We start from the raw sequence: 19,515 nt of genomic DNA, 5'->3' as shown, positions 1-19,515 counted from the left end.
ATCTAACTATTACGTACTCTGTCACTTCTTAAAGGTTGTCAAAGCATGAATTAGATTTTAAAATTTTGTTAAAAACACTTTGATGATACGAAGTATTAAGTAAAGTTTCCTTATCTCTAAGAGTCAAAACACAAATTACAATATACACCAAAGTGTATAATAGACATTGCACAATATTGTTAGTAAGCGCAAAAATTTTATGTTTTGCTACTCCTATTCCTAATTTAGGGCATGTTCTCATTGACTGAACTCAGCTGAACTGAACTGAGCTGAGCTGAACTGAACTAAATTAAACTGAAATGAATATTTTATAAGAGAATGAAATTAGGAGCTGAACTGAACTGAACTAAGCTGAGATGAGCTAAACTGAATTTCAACGTAGGAGAACAGACCCCTAGTTGAAGCTCATTTCTAAGAGAATGAGAAGTTACATTACAATTTACGTCCTACTTTATGCTCTAGCTCAAAGCTTGATTCAAAAGCATAGGAAAGACAAATGTCATGCTATTGATATAACCTACTTTAACGGGCATGTGAAGCCTCAAGAAAATGTTTTGAAAAGTTTGGTACGTTTGTGTTTTATCTCATATTTTGTTTTGCTATATCATTTCAGTACCTAACCAAATTTAAGATCCCACAAATGACACCTTTATCTATCCTATTACGGCTATTACGTTTCAAATCACCTCAAATTGACCACAACAATCTTCACTCCTACCGTCCTTCTCCCATTGCCAAACCACCACCATCATCCCATGTGAAGCCTTTTGACCACTCTCATCGTTCTCGAACAACCCTTCGTGGAACCTCATTCAAAAAGTGTTACATAGAACAATCTTAGTGGGATAGAAGGAGTGATTCTAAGTACATATAAGGTAAGGTCGGCCAGTCTACGTTGATAGGCGGATATGATGTTGGATTCCACTGACTAAGCAAACTACCAACAGCACTTTCCTTATTCTAAGTAAGTTAGGATCTTGTTATAATGATCTAATAATAACAGTGACAATCGTCAAAGGAATAACTGATAATGGCAATGAAAAAGGCATACGCAAACTTACACTCTTTTGACTCAAAAAAACAAAAAAAAAGTGGGTGGAATATTAATGACCTAGAGTAGGAAATTATATAGTACTTATAATCGACCTTATCATCAAACATATTTTTATATAGAATCAATTAGAACATGATAACTGATAACCTCATCTGAAAAATCTGCAAAATCATCCAATCTAAAAAGTTTCTTTCTAAAGTACTATCCTATTTAAATTGAAATTTTACTATATACAAGCATGTTAGGAATATGAAAGTTAACCTCAAGATTACATTTTATTTTAATTTTAATCTAACTTTGAGATGGATTTATCATCCCTTGGGGTCCAATCCTCCATGTGGGTATCACAGCATCATTGTGCAATAAAGTTAAAGTAGAATTGCCACTGTTACACCAAATAGTACCCTCAAGGCCTCACCCGCAAGGCCGTTTATGGTATACCTAGATCTGCCAATCATTGATACGGAGTACAACACAGCACGATACTATTTCAACCAGAAGATAGTGAACCCAAAACAACCCAAACACGACCCAATTAGGCAATATTTGTCATGCTATGCAATTATCCTACTTTATACATGAAATTTAGTACATTGGGTGAACACGAAACTAAACATGAACATGTCCCGGTTACCTGTTTTGCTAACTCTAGTTATGCCGGCATCTCCAAGAGTCCACTCGCCCCAAAATATTCCTTATTTTGTTCAAGGTTGCTCCAAATAAACCGAACTTAAGACTTTAACTATAGCACCTTTTTTCCCTACTAGTAATGGATATGTAAGCTTACATCACCTCCTACCTCCAACCACAACCACCATGTGTTAAGTGTTATAATCATAAACACCACGTGAGCTTTGCATGTAGTCTTATCCCATAAACTACTTTCAGAAAAAGAAGAATCCCTCTACCAGTTAAATTCCCTTTTTTCATCAGAAAGCAGTAGAGACCTTATCCTCAAGACTTCAATTTCTTACTCAATAAGCAACTTTTTTTCCATAAAGGAATATCCTACACTCAGGCCACCCACTTACAACACGCAAAAAATTCGATATTCATCCCATCTTCGATCAAGAGCCATTTTTCCAATGTCTGTTTATTTTTAGTAACCGTAACTTGATGAAAAGGGGAAAATACGGGGTGCTAAATCTAGTTTTTAGACCAAAATCTAAAACTTTAATCTCCAAATATCTAACTGAAAGAGTTTATATCCACCAATGTGTCCACAAATGAATGAGAACAAATATGGGTCATTTTCTAGTGAGACCACAAGTATAGCTGTACGGCATACTCTTTTCTAACGGTATGGGTATGAAAGGTTCTGTAGTGGGCACTTGCTGTTTGAGTTTGTGAAACACTAGTGGTGAAAGGCCCACAATCCTAGCACCATCAACTCAGGTGCTCTAAACTTTAGTGTTTGTGAGGAATCTACAACTTATGAAGGTGCTATATGATATAGAAGAGACCCTGACAGCAAAAAAGTTTGGTGATGAGACAAGAACATTCACATGGGCAGCATTTCAATAACTAACTTACAAAAGTAAAATCATCGTTGGACATAGAACATCAATGAATATGGTCAGCAAAATGGCTGTCCATCAGATTAACACACGAAAAAGTGCTTCTCAAGGTCTATATCATAATCTAACCTCCAAAATTTTCATATAGATGACCTATCCTTTCTCACAAATCATATCGAACATTCCACCTGCCCTTTGCATCAGCATTGACAGTCCAATTATTTTCTCTGAACTGCATGTATGGAATCTGCAGAGATACAAGGGTAAAGTAGAGCTAATTAAAATACAAGAAAAGGAATACATATTGGCTACACAGCTCTGAGTAATGTTTGGTGGCTGAGGAAAGCAGATATAACAAGAATCCAATAGGCAACAGAGTTAGAGCCAACACAAATATGAAGTATGCCATGTTACTCAGATGCAGGCCCAGCATACATGAAGTATATTTCTGATTCTAAACAATTTTTGCACGTCTTTCCCCATTATAATCACACAAGTAGAATATACATTTACTTGATTGGAGGTTCTGGTTGAAATTTCTATCAAATGACTGTTCACATTGTACGGAAGTTCACATTACAATTACATACATTTTACATTTCTCATCTTTTCCTCTACATATATGTGAATCAAGATAATTAGGTATCAACTGTCAAGGTGAAAAATTAAGGGTCAGGTCATACACTTGTAGAAGTGCCAAGATATAACGAGTACTGGAGATAATTAAGTCAAAGTAACATTGAACAAATCCCAATAAGTACACAGCTTATAAGGGTTTGATCATTCGACTAACCAACTCAACAAGAAAGTGTGGATAAGCAGAGGTAGCTCGCTACAAATTATGCACTTCATCAGACAGAAAAGCATGCATAACAGAATTCCAGACATAGGGAATGAGAAGGTGGCTGAGCTATGAGAGATTAGTAAACGACCAACTTAGTCCGTTCACTCCGTTGAAAAGCCACATCATAACATCATCACTTCGCATAGTAAGACAAGGTCTTACACCGTCTTTTTATGCATTTTGTATTAACCATGGACATTATTTCGCAAAACCGGTCATGTTTAATGATCACCCCCGTCCCCCCTAATGGTTCAAATTTTGTCTTTTAGTTGTATTAGTATAAAGTATAAATCTAGCTAACCTTACCAAAGAGGTATGGGATGAATATAAAGAAGGCCCATATGATGAGGAGAGGGGTGAAGATAAATAAGAGAAAATGACCATAAGATGAGGATATAGACAAGGGAAACAACAAACCAAATAAAGTATGTTTCATTAATAGTGAACTATCCGAAAATGTAAATTGTTACATTTATTTGAAAACAGACGGAGTATACTATTATTGATACGGAATGCCACAAAAGAACTCCTTTCCTTTTCGAGGAAATAAAGTCATATGTATACTCAAACGTGTACCCTAGTGATTGGTTGTGAGTAGTAAAAAATGTTGTAATATATAGACAAATGCATTTTTAGAAAGGAAAATTATTCACATGGGCATCCTTAAAAATGACAAGAAATTTGACTTGGGACAAAAGTAACTATTTTGCAAAGCCAAAGTTCAAAAAATATATTTTTTTTCCATAAAATCACCACATAAGTGGAAAGCCAAGTTGAAACCTATCAAGCTGATTCTTCTACTGGTTGATATTAAAGATATTAATTGCTCAATTGCCTTATTTTTGTTCAATATGGTATCAGGTAGTGATTATTTATTTCAACCAGGCCAAAAATGATGTCACAATATAAAGAAGAAGTTTTGTTACCGATCTTTTGAATATATCTCTCTGTTGTAGCCTTTTCTTAATCACTATTTGGAAATGGTGCTTTTGAGTTGAGACCAAAGGGAGTAATAAACATCTCTATTTCAAAGTAACAGTCCTGTTCTCTTTATTTGCACCACTATGTTTAATATATACGAAGTATACATTGCAGTCAAATTCACACCCAATACATCCACAATATCCCCAAGTTATCGAAGGAGCAGCTTGAAACAGCAACAAATGCAACTTCAATTCATACATCTACTGTCATATTCTGTTCTATATTAACCATCAGGACAGTGAAAGGAGTTTAATGCAAAGCATACATCAGGAAACAAATAAAATTATTGTAACCTTTGTTAATTAAGAGAAAGACAATGTTTACAAGAAAAAGCTAAGTTGATATCATCAATTACATGGGGAAGATGTATTAATGAAGTCCTTGAAGAAATACTATACCACTTTACTAGGGTATAACAGTAACAGGTGGGCAGCCACCTCAAGTGTACACACATATGGACAAGCCATGGAGACAAGAAAATTAAAGAACTCCTTAGGGTTCCCAAGTGCAATTGTGCAACCCAAAAGCAACGTGGACAAGTATACTTCTTAGTAAAAAAAAATGTTTATTTTGGATTTGGATTGCATTGCCAATCCAGAAGCCCAAATGTTTTATAAACTAGAGAATGCACAAAATTGAATTGTCCTGTCAGCCTCCAAAATACAATAATTAGCTTAAGAGCTGTTTCCAATTTTATTTTATTAAAAAAATATACTTAATATCATTTCAATTCAATTAAGATAGATAGAAAATCCTTTACTGAAAATCAACCATTAGGCTTTAACTCTTCAACAAAGTCCAAAATCAGAGAAGGTTATTGCTTAAACTGTACCAGAAGAAAGTCAAATGGGTTACTTTTCATTGAATTAATGTAATTCCCAGATATGCAATTACTGATGGTGGACTAAGAAATAAATTTAGAAGATATATTTTTGAATCAAATGTAAAAACCAGCACTACCACAACTATTTGTAAGTCACTCTTTAAGTGAGGTGATATGTGGAGAAGAATACTAGATTCTTCAAAAAAGAAATTTGAACAATTATAAGGCCTACCTTATTAGTGACATCGTAGCCAACCTTGAACCTCAGATCTTGTTCCTTTTGAAAATTGAAAATGCACCAGGTGAATTCTGCACCTCCCCTGACCCTCCTCTACAAAAGAGTGGGGAAGAAGATAAGACATTTGACAAATAATAAAAGGTCCTCAAGCTTTTCACCTAACAAAATGTACAAAAAAAATCCCATACAACATACAGAAGGATGGATATAATCTTAATTCAAGAGAGTGGGGGGTGCCTCTGCAGATACACTTGAGTATCTAATAAAATTACTTAAAAGCTATTTACATAAAGTCAGTTTCCTTCTCAACGATAGCAAATCTCGCACAATAGGTAGGTAATGTCAGGAAAAGGTTGTCAGTCACTTTTCCTGAACTCTTTCTTTTCTTTCCTAGTTCCCATTGTTTTTTTTTTTTTTTTTTTTTTTTGGGGGGGGGGGGGGGGCGGGGGGCGGGGGGGTATTGGGGGAAGGGGGGTGTTACCAAACTTGAGCTACATATTTGGATGCTCCAAAATGCATAATTGTCAAAAAAACTGTAAATCAGCTCTAACCTGCTTAAACTCTTTGTCAATCTCGCATCGTCCCTTGACGTTAAAGCTAATTGAGTCATTAGATGTCACAGGGAATGCCATTTTACCACGAGCAGTGTAACCAAGCTTCTCATGCTTATCAAATTGCACCCCCAAGCCAACACTGGATGACAGTTGTGGTTGCTATCAATTGAAATAGTTGTCATGCAAACAAAGAGGAAGAAGAGCAAGAAGTTAAATGATTCAGACTGTCAAATAATCAATATGACTTGTCAAATCAAGCACATTATATAATATCAAAAAAAAAAAAAAAAAAAAAAAAAAGGGTACAAAGAAAAGAGATTTATTTGTTGAGCACAGAACCCAAAAAGAACAAGGCCTAAGAAACTTATAAATTGAGTGAAGCAAGATAGCTTATGGAGCAGCATACATTATAGAAGCGCCTCAACATTGCACAGAAGTAGTTTGGTGACCCATATCTTGTATCTAGTTCTCCATGAACCTGACATAAAGGAAAAACCCTCCGAATATCATAAAACGAAAACTGGAAAATACAGCATAGATAAGAGATTGAGAGGTCGAATGTATAACCAATGGCACCTCATACAATGATACAACTAGCAACTTGAGGACATATACAATCCAATAAATCGTTAAAAAAAAGAGAAAAAAAAAATCTGACACTCCAAACCCTCGTAAAGGAGTGAAAAACAGATAAGAAATAGTCTCCAATGCACAATGTAGTTCACCCCAAATACAGTCATGATAACTTTCATAAAAGGGGTTATCTTCAAACGTTCAGAGACCCTTCAACAAAATCAGCCAAATACAATGCAGCTCAAAAGGTGAGGAATTTCGCGGTAAAACCAGCAATTTCTCTCTTTACCCATTTCACATTCTTCTATCAAGCCACTAAAAACAACACATTCACTTATTACAACAATTTCTGAACACCAACATGATAAAATTTGCTAAATTCTCCACACTCACAAAAATTATTTGCACAATAATTTATACTACACTTGTATAATTCAGCTTACCCTTCACTCAAAACGTCATAATCCAAGAAAACCTCAGAATTGCAGAAATTCAGCCATTACTTGACAAATTAAAAGCACTAAAACCTAATTCAAAACTATAATAATAAAAATAAAATTACAGTAGCAATGGAAGCTAACAATTAACTGAACATGCAATTATAAAATGATAAAACATTAACAAAGCAATAAAAATCAGTAGAAACAAAATAAAAGCATAAAAATTAAGAGGCACAAAAGTGAAAAAGAAAAGAAATGAAGAAAAACCTGCAAGAAAGTGTCAGAATCAATGGGAAGCTTCTGCTTGGCATGAATTCTGAGAGATTTGGAATCAGCACTGTATCTTAGAGAAGTCTCCATAATTATCTCTCTCTCTTTGCTGTATTCTATTTCTGCTCACAACAACAGTGAAGGTCAGAAGAGAATGGTGAACAAACGGATATAAGGGTTTTTATTTTTATTTATTTATTTATTAATCCGTAAGGAGTATTATTTTTCTTTATAAAGTGACAAATTTTAAATTAAATTGGTTGATGTAGCGCTAAATTAATAAATTTATACTCGTTTCATAATAATCGCAATACTTTTATTTTACGTCTATTATTATAAAATAATTGCAACATTTTTTACCAACTTCACTTACACCGGTAATAATTAAAATCGTGCCCATTATCGCCAAAACTGGTTACTGTGCTCGGTAACCAATTTCCAGCCCCGGTTGTTGCGGTTGCTGGTAATTAAAAATACCACCACCTTCCCGGCAGACCAGGGTGGTGGTGTCAAGGTGTTAGTAATTGGTGGCGAGAGGGAAGATATTGGTGAAGTACTAAGGGCATAGTTGTCCATTCACACTAAATGCTGGCGGTTTTAATCATTTTTATGGCAATATTTAACACCCCTTTAAATAAAATTTTACTTCATATTTAATAAGAAAATTTTAGTTAATTTTACTACTATTATATAACTTACCAAAGTTATTATTCAATCAATCTAATGGGTTATGATTCCTAAAAAAATTATATGAAAAATTGTAAATATCGTGTGTCACACAGGACTTATGGTGTACTTACAAAAACACTAATGGTGTTAGCGAGTTTTCACTTAAATTAGCATGACGATTCTTCAAGATCGCCTCAAGGAGCATTAGCCTTTGCTCCATCACCACTCCATAGTTAGCTAACCAATCAGCCGCTCGATTGTCTTCTTTACAACAATGGTTAATAGCAATCTCCCAACTTCTACCAAAGATGAGAGCCTTGCATTTGCGAAGTATGTGTATATAAGGAGAGTTAGAGGGTGTCTCACCCTTTGACATGCAAAAGAGTCAATAGCCAACTTCACCTTCCTAACAGCCGGCGATTTAAAAAAAATAGAGTTATAGAACGTAGTTCTACCGTTACATAACAGCCGGCGAGTTGAGTGTGATTTTCAATGCGCCGTTGGGAACGGCATCCCAATATCTATTACAGCCATTATAGAACGGAACAGCCGAGTTTTGCTTCCATGAGAACAAGTAATAATGGTCAAAGAATTAGTAAAGTTGTTATGCATGCTTTTCAAATTTTCACAATAATAATCATATGATCAATCTTTGTTATGTATCCATGGTCCTAGGCAATAGATAGCCGTATCTTTCATATAATATCAAATTTTCCTACATTAAAGACTCAGAGTACAAAATTGGATAAGTTTATCGCATAAGATCAGCAATCTAACACAAACAAAGCCCATGTCTGCGCTGCTATGATAATCAGTTGCAGGAACTAAGTTATAAAGATGCTATTCAGATTTCAGAATTCATCGATATACTCTAGAAGATCATCAACATCCTGCTTCAAGGCTGTAATTTTTTGTTGGATAGGAGCAACTCGGTTTTCTATTTCCCGACCACTCAGCTTCTTTTCGCAGCAGTCCACCACGATTGAATGTTTAGTAATTAACCTTTCTTGCAATTCTCGCTCCTTTGTAACAAGTTCCTCCACCTGCAATACAACCAATTACAATTGTATCAATCTTGTAAAAGCTTAAATAACATTCCTATGAAATTGAAAATAGTAAAAATGATTCAAAAGAGCATGAACAGAAATTAATGGGGAGCACCTTAATTGTCTAAAATAAACATTTAAAACAAACCTTAGGAAAGATTTGGGTCGCCTGTGGAGACAACTGCAAGGAAGTAAGCAAGGGCTTCAACTCTTTCAAAAGCTCTTTGAGCAAGTTGTCCGCGGCTTTCCGAGCATTCTTACAAGCTTGGACATTACCGGTTCTAGATAATTCACGCAATGACACCTCCAGTTTATCACGGATTGCTAAACATCGGCTGATAATATTCTCAAGCTGCTGGATTATAGTTTGCACCTAAATATTAAGATGACCAGAACATGCGAAGACATGTACAAATTAGATTTGCTTACTTGAACTTATTGCTCCACAGTCCACACAAATGAGACATTATAAACTCACCTCCTCCCTTTGTACTCTTGCCAAATAGGAGGCAGAACTCTTAGAAATTGAAAAGTCGGCATGAGAGTATGCAATTCCAGCAACAAATAGGAAGAAAAATCCTGAAATCAACATCAATGGCTCCCTGAGCAAGGACAAACAATTGAACTTGTAATATACCTGAGAATCACGACACACATAAGATGGTGAGATTATAAGATGGTTGACAAAACCATAATTATCGATGCTCATAATAAAGTAAAACTATAATAATATTAAAGTAATAACATAAGAGCTGTCAAAGTAATATAAATCCAAGTGTTTCTTCATTATTGGCCAATCTAATATAGCATATAAAAGTAATACCACTGCTATCAAGTGAAAATAATAATTATGCTTCAGACTTTTAACCCAAAACATTAATGTCAATCAAAGAGCTATAATGCTTTTATTTGCACATTTGTAAATTAAACTAGGAATCTGGAGGATGAATTTGTGTAATTTATACCTGAAAATGTTGATTATGCTCTGGAACTGCATTGACCTTCCGCAGAACCATTACTGGTCGACCACTTATATCCAGGTGACTGACTTTGGTCTGGTTGAAATAGAAGTAACAACATTAGTACGTGTTCAAATATTTTGCTTTCATAGAAGGTAAAAAAGGTACAGCTCGAGGAGGGGGTGGGGATTGAGCCGGGATATTAAAGCAATTCATCCTGCTAGATTAATTACCTCTTGCCATTGTTCCACTGGAAATGGAATAGAAACAGACAAGTCACTTGACCCCTCTGGCAAAACAACCTGCAGATCATTAAATTTATCAGAAACTTATGCAAGACTACATAATGCTCTAAGATTTTGATTAAAAGGAAAAGGTTTCCAAATTGAAATAGTTTCCCACTCATTTCATCATATATTGGGGTAGAATCCTAGACAAATATCTAGGAAATTCATGGCCATTGCAAAAAATATCACCGCATTGTTTTGGTTCATCCATATTGTAAAGGATATTCAATTGACAGAACTGACATAGTCTGGTTGGGGTGTTTATAGACCCGCGATCTCATCCAAATCAAATGTTATATCTCTTGTTTTACTCAAAAGTTACTAGCCAATCACAGAAGCAACGAAAGATTCCCTATACCTCTCCCCAATAATAGCTAAATAGCACTAAGCCTCTAATATTGCACATTTGCTCTAATCACTCTAATAGTGTAAACTTATTATTTAATCTTAAAGACTCTAAAATCAAATTTGTATTGTAGCAAACACAACATGGACCACAATTAATGCATCATTTCCATTCCCAATATTATGATCAAAACCACATTTTCAAACCATGTTCGCTCATGGCATGGATGACAGTCTTGACAACTCTTTACATGAAATTGTGAGGATTACAAGTGGCAGAGGGAATATTGTACTATCAACCGCAGACAATTAGCAACCCATAGAGTGCAAGAACTATGACATTATGGAGATCATACATCCTATGACCAAGAGGTCTCTAATGCCCTGGCAAGGGTGACTCCCAACAAAATTGTCCTAGGGCAGTCAGCACAGTCAGTATCAAGCATTTAAGCACAACCAGCATTTTCTGCTTAGGATAATGAGTCAATTTAACACAATCTTCCACACAAACAAAGCACAATAGAACCTTAATATTATAACTAGTATTTAAATTATTGTTCTAACTCTGACAGATCCACAGATGAGGTCAACAAGCTTACACTTCCATACCCTATTCAAATGAAGTATAGAAAGTATGCAATACTATTAACCAATAAACATAGTGTCTACAGCCAAGCTGCAATTTCAAGGTAATAACATGAATGGAGAACAAGAAGATGGTATCCACATTGAACCCTAAAGTAATACCTTTACTATGAGCTCATCAACTACCAGCTCATCAATAGGGCTTCCAAATGAGATGTTAACAAAGCGCGTTCCTTCAGCCTCAAATAAGTAATCCTTCAGGGGCAAGCCATATCCAAAGGTAAAAAATGTTTTCCAGCCGCCAAACAAAGGATACCTTGGTTCAATTTCTAGCTCAGTCTGCAAGTATGAAAATTGAAAATAAATAACTAAAGAGCAAAGTTAACAAAGCAGAATTAATCGGACGGTATTCACAAGAAGAACAATACCTTTTTTGAATTACTCTGCAGATTAGAAGTGGAAATATTGCCAATTTCATCCCGATAATAGACTGAATGTGCCCTTGGAGGTAGTTTAGCTACTAGTCTGCTAAATGATGAAGCACCCTTTGCATATGAACTCATTTGATGATCAAGTCTGCATACAAAAACAATGCATGGAATATAATCATAAACGTATGATACTTGTGGTTGGAACAAAATTGATAAATATTGGGAAAAGAAACACACCTGGAAAATTCTCCCTTGAGAATGGCACCTCCATGGACAAGGTTATAATGCTCAGTGATTTGCACATTGCCCCAGTGTGAAATTTCTATCTCACGCACTAATTTTTGTGCAACTGCATATGGCTTGTTGTATTCAAAATGTACAACAACTGGGGAATATGAGAAAGGGGATTGATTCTCATATGGTCCATACTTTATTTCAGAACCTTGGGCTTTGCTGTTTTCTAGTTTGGTATAAGATTCAATTCTTGCATCAGGCAATTTAACACTTAATGTTTGAGCCTTAACTGCATACGGGGATAGATAATATGCACTATCCTGGAATACAACTAGCTGAAAATCACCCTGGGAAACTTTCTCTGGGAATGGCTTCAAGATATGAGCGAATACAGCAAAAACTTCCAAGGATAAGCTTTCTCCCTTAACAAGTTTTTTGGGTAGAGATACAGAATAGGATGTTAAAGATTGAGGGATACCCTCAGATTGAACAGGCTTAAGAGGGAGACTAGCTCCACAGCTTTTTGTCTTCCCTTTGCCTTCAATGTGAAAAGCTGACAAAGAGGCCAAATGTTTCGCCTGGTGATCAGGGAAGGCAACCACAAAGTCTGAAATTGGTTCATTTCCATCATTTTCCACCTACATAGAAAAATATCAGGATTAAGATAAGAAATTCTACATAAGGTAGCAATTATCTAGATAAAACAGTAGCTGCTGGACCTAAAGTTGGTAGATAAAATAACACAAGGCTAATTGCTAGACCACATGCTTAATCAAGATCAATCCAAAGCTGAAATCTGGAAACTAAATGCTAGCTCCTCAAAAAGCTAAGCTTATTATTGCTCTATTGGCCCTAACGCTTGATTGCATAAAAACCAGTATCTTGACCTAAAAGCAAGCTATTTCTTAAGCTTTGGGGACAAATTAGCATAAATCAACTAATTTAAACTTTGTTTAACATAACAGAGTTTGCATATGACCAATCATAATAGTGTAAGCGGCAAAAAATGAAATGTTCTCACTTCTACGCAGCATTTACATCCAGCAACCTAATAAAATATATTTCATAGATATGAATTATGCAATCTCAACACTACCCAATTCGGAAGCCGGAGTAACCCTCCTCAGTTCTTTTTGCATCAAAAAACCAAAGCGAAGCTACAAGGAATGTGAATAATTGGCAGGACATTAATTGATTTTATATGTTCTTACAAAGTTTGAAGTTTAAGGCTGTAACAACTGGTGTGTTCATGAGTCATCAAAAGTCACTTAAATTCATCTAAAAACTAACCAACCCTTGATGCAACTAAAGCAGCTAGTCACTAAGGAAAAAAACACTATGTAGCCTCTCGTATGTGTCAGGGCCTCATCCAGTGGAAAGTTATGCGTTGGATTCTTTCAAAATATAACAAAATTATATGATATTGATGCCAATGGAAAAAGAGAGCAACCAAAATCACCTTAATGTTGGAGGTAACTTTCACAATGTGGGATGTCAAATCAATCTGCATCAATAAAAGGAGTATAAAATTAGCTGAAACTTGAAGAAAAAGGTAATAAATTCAAAAGCAATTAAAGAAGCAAATGCAAAACCTCATCTTCTACCCTTAAACCCCTATATTATTCAAGTCCAACCCATCAAATTACAGAAAGGGGGAATCCCAAATACAACCTTTAGGCATCAAAATAAATAAACCTGATTCGCAGTGCAACTAATCACATTGAAAGCTCATCAATTTCCTTTGAAATTGACCCAAAATCCCAAATTAATAAATGACAAAGATACAAGTGACTGCTTAACAATGATCATAAGCTAAAACCCAGATTGAATCTCTATCTAATTACAATATTATTAAACCCCAGATCAAAAATTCATATAATCTCTCAAGAAAAAAGCCTCGATTAATCAATTGGAATACAAAATACTAGAGCTTCAGAAATCAAAAATAAAAAACGAAGGGAGGCAAGAGAAAGACTTACGCGACGGTCAAACTTGGAGATGATTAGATCGGAAAAAACAGGGGAAGAGAAAAGAGCAATTGAGAAGATGAAGATACATAGATCTAGCTTTAATCTACTGCCTAACCCCATTTTTCTGGGTTCAGTCATCTCAGTGATATGTTAGTACGAACAAGAAAAGGGGTATGAGTTTGATTATTGTATTTATTTATGGATTGTCCCTAAAAATTAAACCTCTTAAACCCACGAATCTTTATTTTGCATGCTTGCATGAAGAGCTATCAAAAGTTGACCCAATCCGAAATACCGATCCTAACCTGATCTATTAATCGACCCGTCTGAACCCGAAAAAAATGGTGACCCAAACCCGACCTAACCCAACCTGAAACCAACCCTACACCCGAGTTGATCCGAGTATTTGAGACCCTAACCCGAACATTAACCAACCTAGAGACGACCCGACCCGAATGTAACCCGTAAGTTATTGACCTAAACCGAAATTTACCCAAACCCGTTTTAACCCGTCAAAACCCGAATTCAACCCGACCTGTTCCTAACCTGACCCGAATTCAACCTGACCTATTCCTAACCCGACCCGAATTTAACCAACCTACTACAAACCCGACTCGAATTTCAACTCGACCTGTTACAAACTCGACCCGAATCAACCCGACTTGTTATTGACCTGACCCAAATTCAACCCGACTTGTTATTGAATCAATATGTATAGGTCCCTCATGTTGGTATTGGAACGAAAATTGAATCCTAACTCTATTCCTTCAATATTTCACTTTGAATTTTAAGAGGTTAGTTTCACAACATGTTTTTTGGGACGAAACAAGTTTTCCGCAAATTATTGACTTGAACCGAACCCGACTCGTACCTGAGAATGACTCGACTTGATTATAACCCGCAAATTATTGACTTGAACCCGAGAATGACCCGACCTGATTATAACCCGTAAATAATGGACATGAACCGAACCCGACTCGAACCTGAGAACGACCCTAACTCGTTTAAACACGTAAAGACCCGAATTTAACCCGACCTATTTTTCAGCCAACCCGAATGTAACCCGACCTTTTACTAACCCGAATTAAAACCTGATCCAAACCCGATAAGATGTATGACCCGACGTCACCCGACTCAAGCATGACCCAACCCGAACCCGACCCGCATATGTTATGACATTAACCCGTATTGACCCGACCCGAAATGACCCAACTCACACCAATCCGACTCGTTTATCCGAATTGATAGCTCTACTCGCATGTGCTAACTACGTTCGGCTCGAATATTATTCGTTTATCACGTCACCCTTTACTGAGATTAGGTTATGAAAGAGTAAGAAAATGTTCTAATGATTATATATAGCGGTTTTTTGCATAACTATGTAACTAGCCTTTTGGCCCGTTCAATGCACGGGTTCTTATCTAGGTTATTTCATATGTAGGTATGTTTTTCAATAGTTGAAACTTTTGATATGAAATACGAAGTAATTGTTTCATTGCTAAAACTTAAAAGGAAAAAAAGAATGAGGATAGAACTGTGGAAAAAGATAAAGGAATTTATTAGATACATATATATACATGAAGATTTTAGGATATGAAATGACATATTGGTTTAAGTTATATTTTAAGTCTATTAGTTGAAAAGACAATTTTTATATAATTCAATTCATATGTTTATGTGATATATATTAATTGGTTCAACTTTATTTTATTATGATGGAAATGAAACACTTCATTTTCTTAATTGAATTTGCAAGTTATAGAATGTATAAAGACTTAAACAAAAAGATCAAAAGGGGTGACATGTGTCATATGTGGTAGTGAGTGACTTGTAATGACATATGTCATATGAAAAATTATGGTTTGTGTTTTTAACTTTTTAAATACTAAGTATAGATATAGATTACTTGTAGTACCAAGTATTGAAAAGTTGGGATATACTCATGTGTGAGTTCGCTTTGATTTATGTTTCAATTTTTTTTTTTTTTTTTTTTTTTTTTGGTTTTAATAATTTCATTTGACTCAATTTGGTTTAGTTTCATTCAATCCTAAAAAACAAAATATTTGTATTATGTATGTTATTATAAATGACATAATGAGTCAATATCACAAAGGGGAAAAAAAAAACATTAGTATAACATTTAATGAATGTGTTTTCTACAGGTAATTAAGGCGGTATTGCAATATACTCCGCACTCTTTTTTCCCTTTTATAAACAATGTTAACATGTGTTCAGGTCCAATTAAGCCAATTGGGCCTAGTCATTAAATGATCCAATATTCTAAGGTCAAGGCTCAAGCCTCCATTAAGCCAAATCAACATAAAGTCAAGCGGCCTAAATTGTCATGGTCAGCCCATGACTAAGTCTGGCCCATTCATTCTCATCCCTTTGTCATACTAAGGTATAAAAGCCTTCAATATTACCATTTATGATGGATACACAACTAAAGCCTCAAGCATTAACTCTCTTGCATAGCTTTTCCCTCTAAACACTGTTTGACTTCGGCATCAGAGGGGTCTTCCTCGGATCCACCCCCAAGGCTAGTTTACGTGTGTTTGCTGTGCAGGAAACCTTCGGCCCAGCTTTACTTGGACCGGACGAGTCTTCATCCACTTCATCAGACCTTCGGCTAGGTCCCATTGTTTTCACCCGAAACAATTTGGCGCCGTCTGTGGGGAAGACTTTCAAAAAATCTTTAAGCCGATTAAAATCATCTTGCAAAGACCTTAGTAGCAATGGCTAAGAACTGCAAGAACAAGCGAGTGAGTCAAGGAGTAGGCGAAAGGCCCTCAGACCCTCCTACTCCTACTCCATCACCTTCTCCGGACCGGAACTCTTTCAGGGGTGCCAGTTCAGGAGGAGCATACCGGGGGGGTTCCCTTTCCCCCGTAATTCATCAATCTCATCATAGATCGAGTCCTCCTCGGTCTAACAAAAGTTAATCCGATCGTAGGACTCAATCAGTGCCTCAAAGCAGACCTTTGACCGTCCACTCTCACTCCCACACTCAACCGAGGACCCCTTTAACGGGGCCTAACTCGGAAGAGGTGGAAAGAGCGTTGGCGGTGCTGATGGAAGCAATGAGGGCGCAAAATATGCCTCCACCTCGTGATCGAACTCCCTCGCATACCAGGCATCAGCGGAGGAAGCTCGACCATGAGGGAGAGAAACCTCCTTCCTTCAGGGAGCTGGAAGAGTGGGAAGAGGACACCTGGAGGACTGAAAGAGAGAGGAAAAAGAACCCTCATTTTTTCAAAGGATCCTCTACCTCTCGGCCATATACTCACAAGAGCAGCAGCTCTGCCTCTCGGCCAGAAACTGCTCGTCGAGAGCGACCAGAGACTATTCGCCGAAGCGTCCTCGACCGACTCAGCGGCAGGGAGCCGAGTGTGCATAGCCGCTTCTCATTCCCTGTAGCCGAGGCCCGAACTTCCCAGCCAGGGACGAAAACCACTCTTACCTCTCTAAGAGGGCAGAGCGCGGTCCCTTCGGCCAGGAACAAGGGCAAGGTCGTGATGCTTCCTACCAGTTCTCCATTCGAACAATGGATTCTAGAAGAGCATGTGCCGACGGTTAAAATCCCGTCGCACATCACATATGATGGGACTTCAGATCCGAAGGACCATATTGCCTCTTACGAGGACCACATGCATCTCTGCCCCAGGTCCGAAACGACCTGGTGCAAATATTTTCCCACCACTCTCAAGGGGGTCGCGCAAGCGTGGATCTCCAAGGGAGTAAAGGAAGGCTCTATAACGGGGTGGGACGACTTGTCCACCAATTTCAAGAGCAAATTCTCCACGGCAAACCGCCGAGAAAAAACCACTGCAGAGCTCATGGGTCTGCAGCAAGGGAAGACAGAGAGTCTCCGAGACTACTTGACTCGTTTCAGCAACGAGTCATCAAGCGTGTCTCAGCTGGACCAAGGGTTGGCCGTTTTTGCAATGCAAAATGGCCTTCAGCCCGAAAAGTTCCTTGACTTCATGGTCATGCATACCCCACAGACCCTGGAGGAGGCTCTGAACGCCTCGAATAAATTCATCCGAGCCGAAGAGTGGAACAAAACAAAATCCCAACCCCAATCTGGGGGTGGGAAGCAAAAATAGTCGTCCGAAGGCCAAGGCCAGAAGGCGAAAGGAAAGGCAAAAGCCTCCGAACAATCTTCGGCCAACGAGCCGAAGAAGGAAAAATCTGCTTCCTTCACGGGGAGATATGAATCCTATACTCCGCTGGCCCTTCCGCGCGCTAAGATTTACAGCGTGACGAAGGAAGAGCAGAGTTACAGGAAGCCGAGACGGCTCCCAGAGTGGTACCAGCACAAAAATAAAAATCAGTGGTGTGAGTTCCATGAATCACCGGGACACAACACTGAAGAGTGTATCCAGCTGAGGGACCAAATCGAAGATATGGTTCGGAAGAGGTACTTGAAAAAATACATCGCGGATCACCGTGAGAAAAAAGAGGCTGGGAAATCCGAAAAGGACTCTCGGAAAGAACTCGATTTCCCCCGAAAGAACAACAAAAATTCGGAGGGAAAATTTCCTCCAATCAACGTTATTTCGGGAGGAATATGCTACCATTCAACCTCCCCAGTTGCCGGTGCCAAACATGACGTCCACATCCGCCGGCTGTCGGGGGATAACGTACCCTCACGAGGATCCGTTGGTGATTATCGCCACGGTGGCCAACCACGACGTTAGCAAGGTTCTTGTTGATGGTGGCAGCGGAGCAAACATTTTGTTCCGAAAGGCCTACAACCAAATTAAGCTGAAGCCCAAGCACCTCACACCGGTACCCTACCCGGTATCCGGATTTAATGGGGCTTCAACTTATCCGGACGGGAAGGTAACACTTCCTGTCACCATCGGCTGTGAGGAGGCAGCCAGGAACGTCATGACCGAATTCTTGGTCATTGATGCTCTTTCAGTGTACAACGTGATCATGGGGAGACCCATTATTCACGAGATCCAAGGGGTAGTCTCAACGTACCATCAGCTGATGATCTATGTCTAGGATGCCGGCTACCCCGAAAGGATCGAGGGCGGCCAAAAGGAGGAGGACGAGGAGGAGGAGGAGAAAGACAGGCAGCCGAGCGCGAAGAAACTGAAAGGCCTAAGTGCTTCGGCTCAAGGAGACCTGGCCAAGGAAAAAGGGCCAGGAAAAGAAAAGGCTGGCTCATCATCCGAGTCGAATAAGAAAAAATCTAGGGCCCCTACTAACATAGATAACAGGAAAGAAAACGAAGAGTCCAGCCCCATGGCAATGAAGCTGGACCAGCAGACCGAAACGGTCGATTTGACCGAAGGAGATGCCGAAAAATGCGTTACAATCAGGCTAGATCTTGATCTGAAAGTCCGTGTTGAGCTCATCCAACTCCTTCGGGACAATCGAGACGTGTTTGCTTTCTCAGCAGTTGATATGCCTGGGATAAGTCCAGACCTCATCTCTCATAAGCTTAACGTCGACCCAACGTGTTGGCCAGTTAAGCAAAAGAAGCGGAATTACTCCGCAAATAAGAACCGAGACATCGCAACCGAGGTCAAAAAGTTACTGGATGCAGGCTTCATCGAACCCTGTCAATATCCAAAATGGCTGGCCAATGTGGTGATGGTTCAGAAGGCAAATGGCACCTGGAGAATGTGCGTTGACTTCACGGACCTAAATAAGGCATGTCTGAAGGATTTCTATCTCT

At 38.0% G+C, this 19,515-nt stretch overlaps 2 protein-coding genes across 2 annotated transcripts; both read right to left on the bottom strand.

Annotated features, from left to right (window-relative positions):
* Positions 1-2,533: 2,533 nt before the first annotated feature.
* Positions 2,534-7,471, bottom strand: LOC110685531 (outer envelope pore protein 21B, chloroplastic-like). Its single transcript, XM_021862070.1, has 5 exons — positions 7,295-7,471; positions 6,421-6,492; positions 6,012-6,173; positions 5,455-5,553; positions 2,534-2,818 (listed from the first exon to the last, which is right to left on the bottom strand). The coding sequence occupies exons 1-5, from the start codon at positions 7,385-7,387 to the stop codon at positions 2,735-2,737; spliced, it is 510 nt and encodes a 169-aa protein (XP_021717762.1). The 5' UTR covers positions 7,388-7,471; the 3' UTR covers positions 2,534-2,734.
* A 1,087-nt stretch (positions 7,472-8,558) lies between these two features.
* Positions 8,559-14,027, bottom strand: LOC110685530 (dolichyl-diphosphooligosaccharide--protein glycosyltransferase subunit 1A-like). The gene is made up of 10 exons (XM_021862069.1): positions 13,833-14,027; positions 13,313-13,357; positions 11,857-12,491; positions 11,617-11,764; positions 11,351-11,527; positions 10,205-10,273; positions 9,978-10,067; positions 9,491-9,649; positions 9,161-9,385; positions 8,559-9,009 (listed from the first exon to the last, which is right to left on the bottom strand). Exons 1-10 carry the CDS (start codon positions 13,959-13,961, stop codon positions 8,818-8,820), a joined length of 1,869 nt encoding a protein of 622 aa, XP_021717761.1. The 5' UTR covers positions 13,962-14,027; the 3' UTR covers positions 8,559-8,817.
* Positions 14,028-19,515: the final 5,488 nt, after the last annotated feature.

This window comes from Chenopodium quinoa, unplaced genomic scaffold, assembly GCF_001683475.1.
Source record: "Chenopodium quinoa cultivar QQ74 unplaced genomic scaffold, ASM168347v1, whole genome shotgun sequence".
In the NCBI taxonomy this organism is placed as follows: domain Eukaryota; kingdom Viridiplantae; phylum Streptophyta; class Magnoliopsida; order Caryophyllales; family Amaranthaceae; genus Chenopodium; species Chenopodium quinoa.
This window is presented reverse-complemented; position numbering and strand designations above follow the sequence as displayed.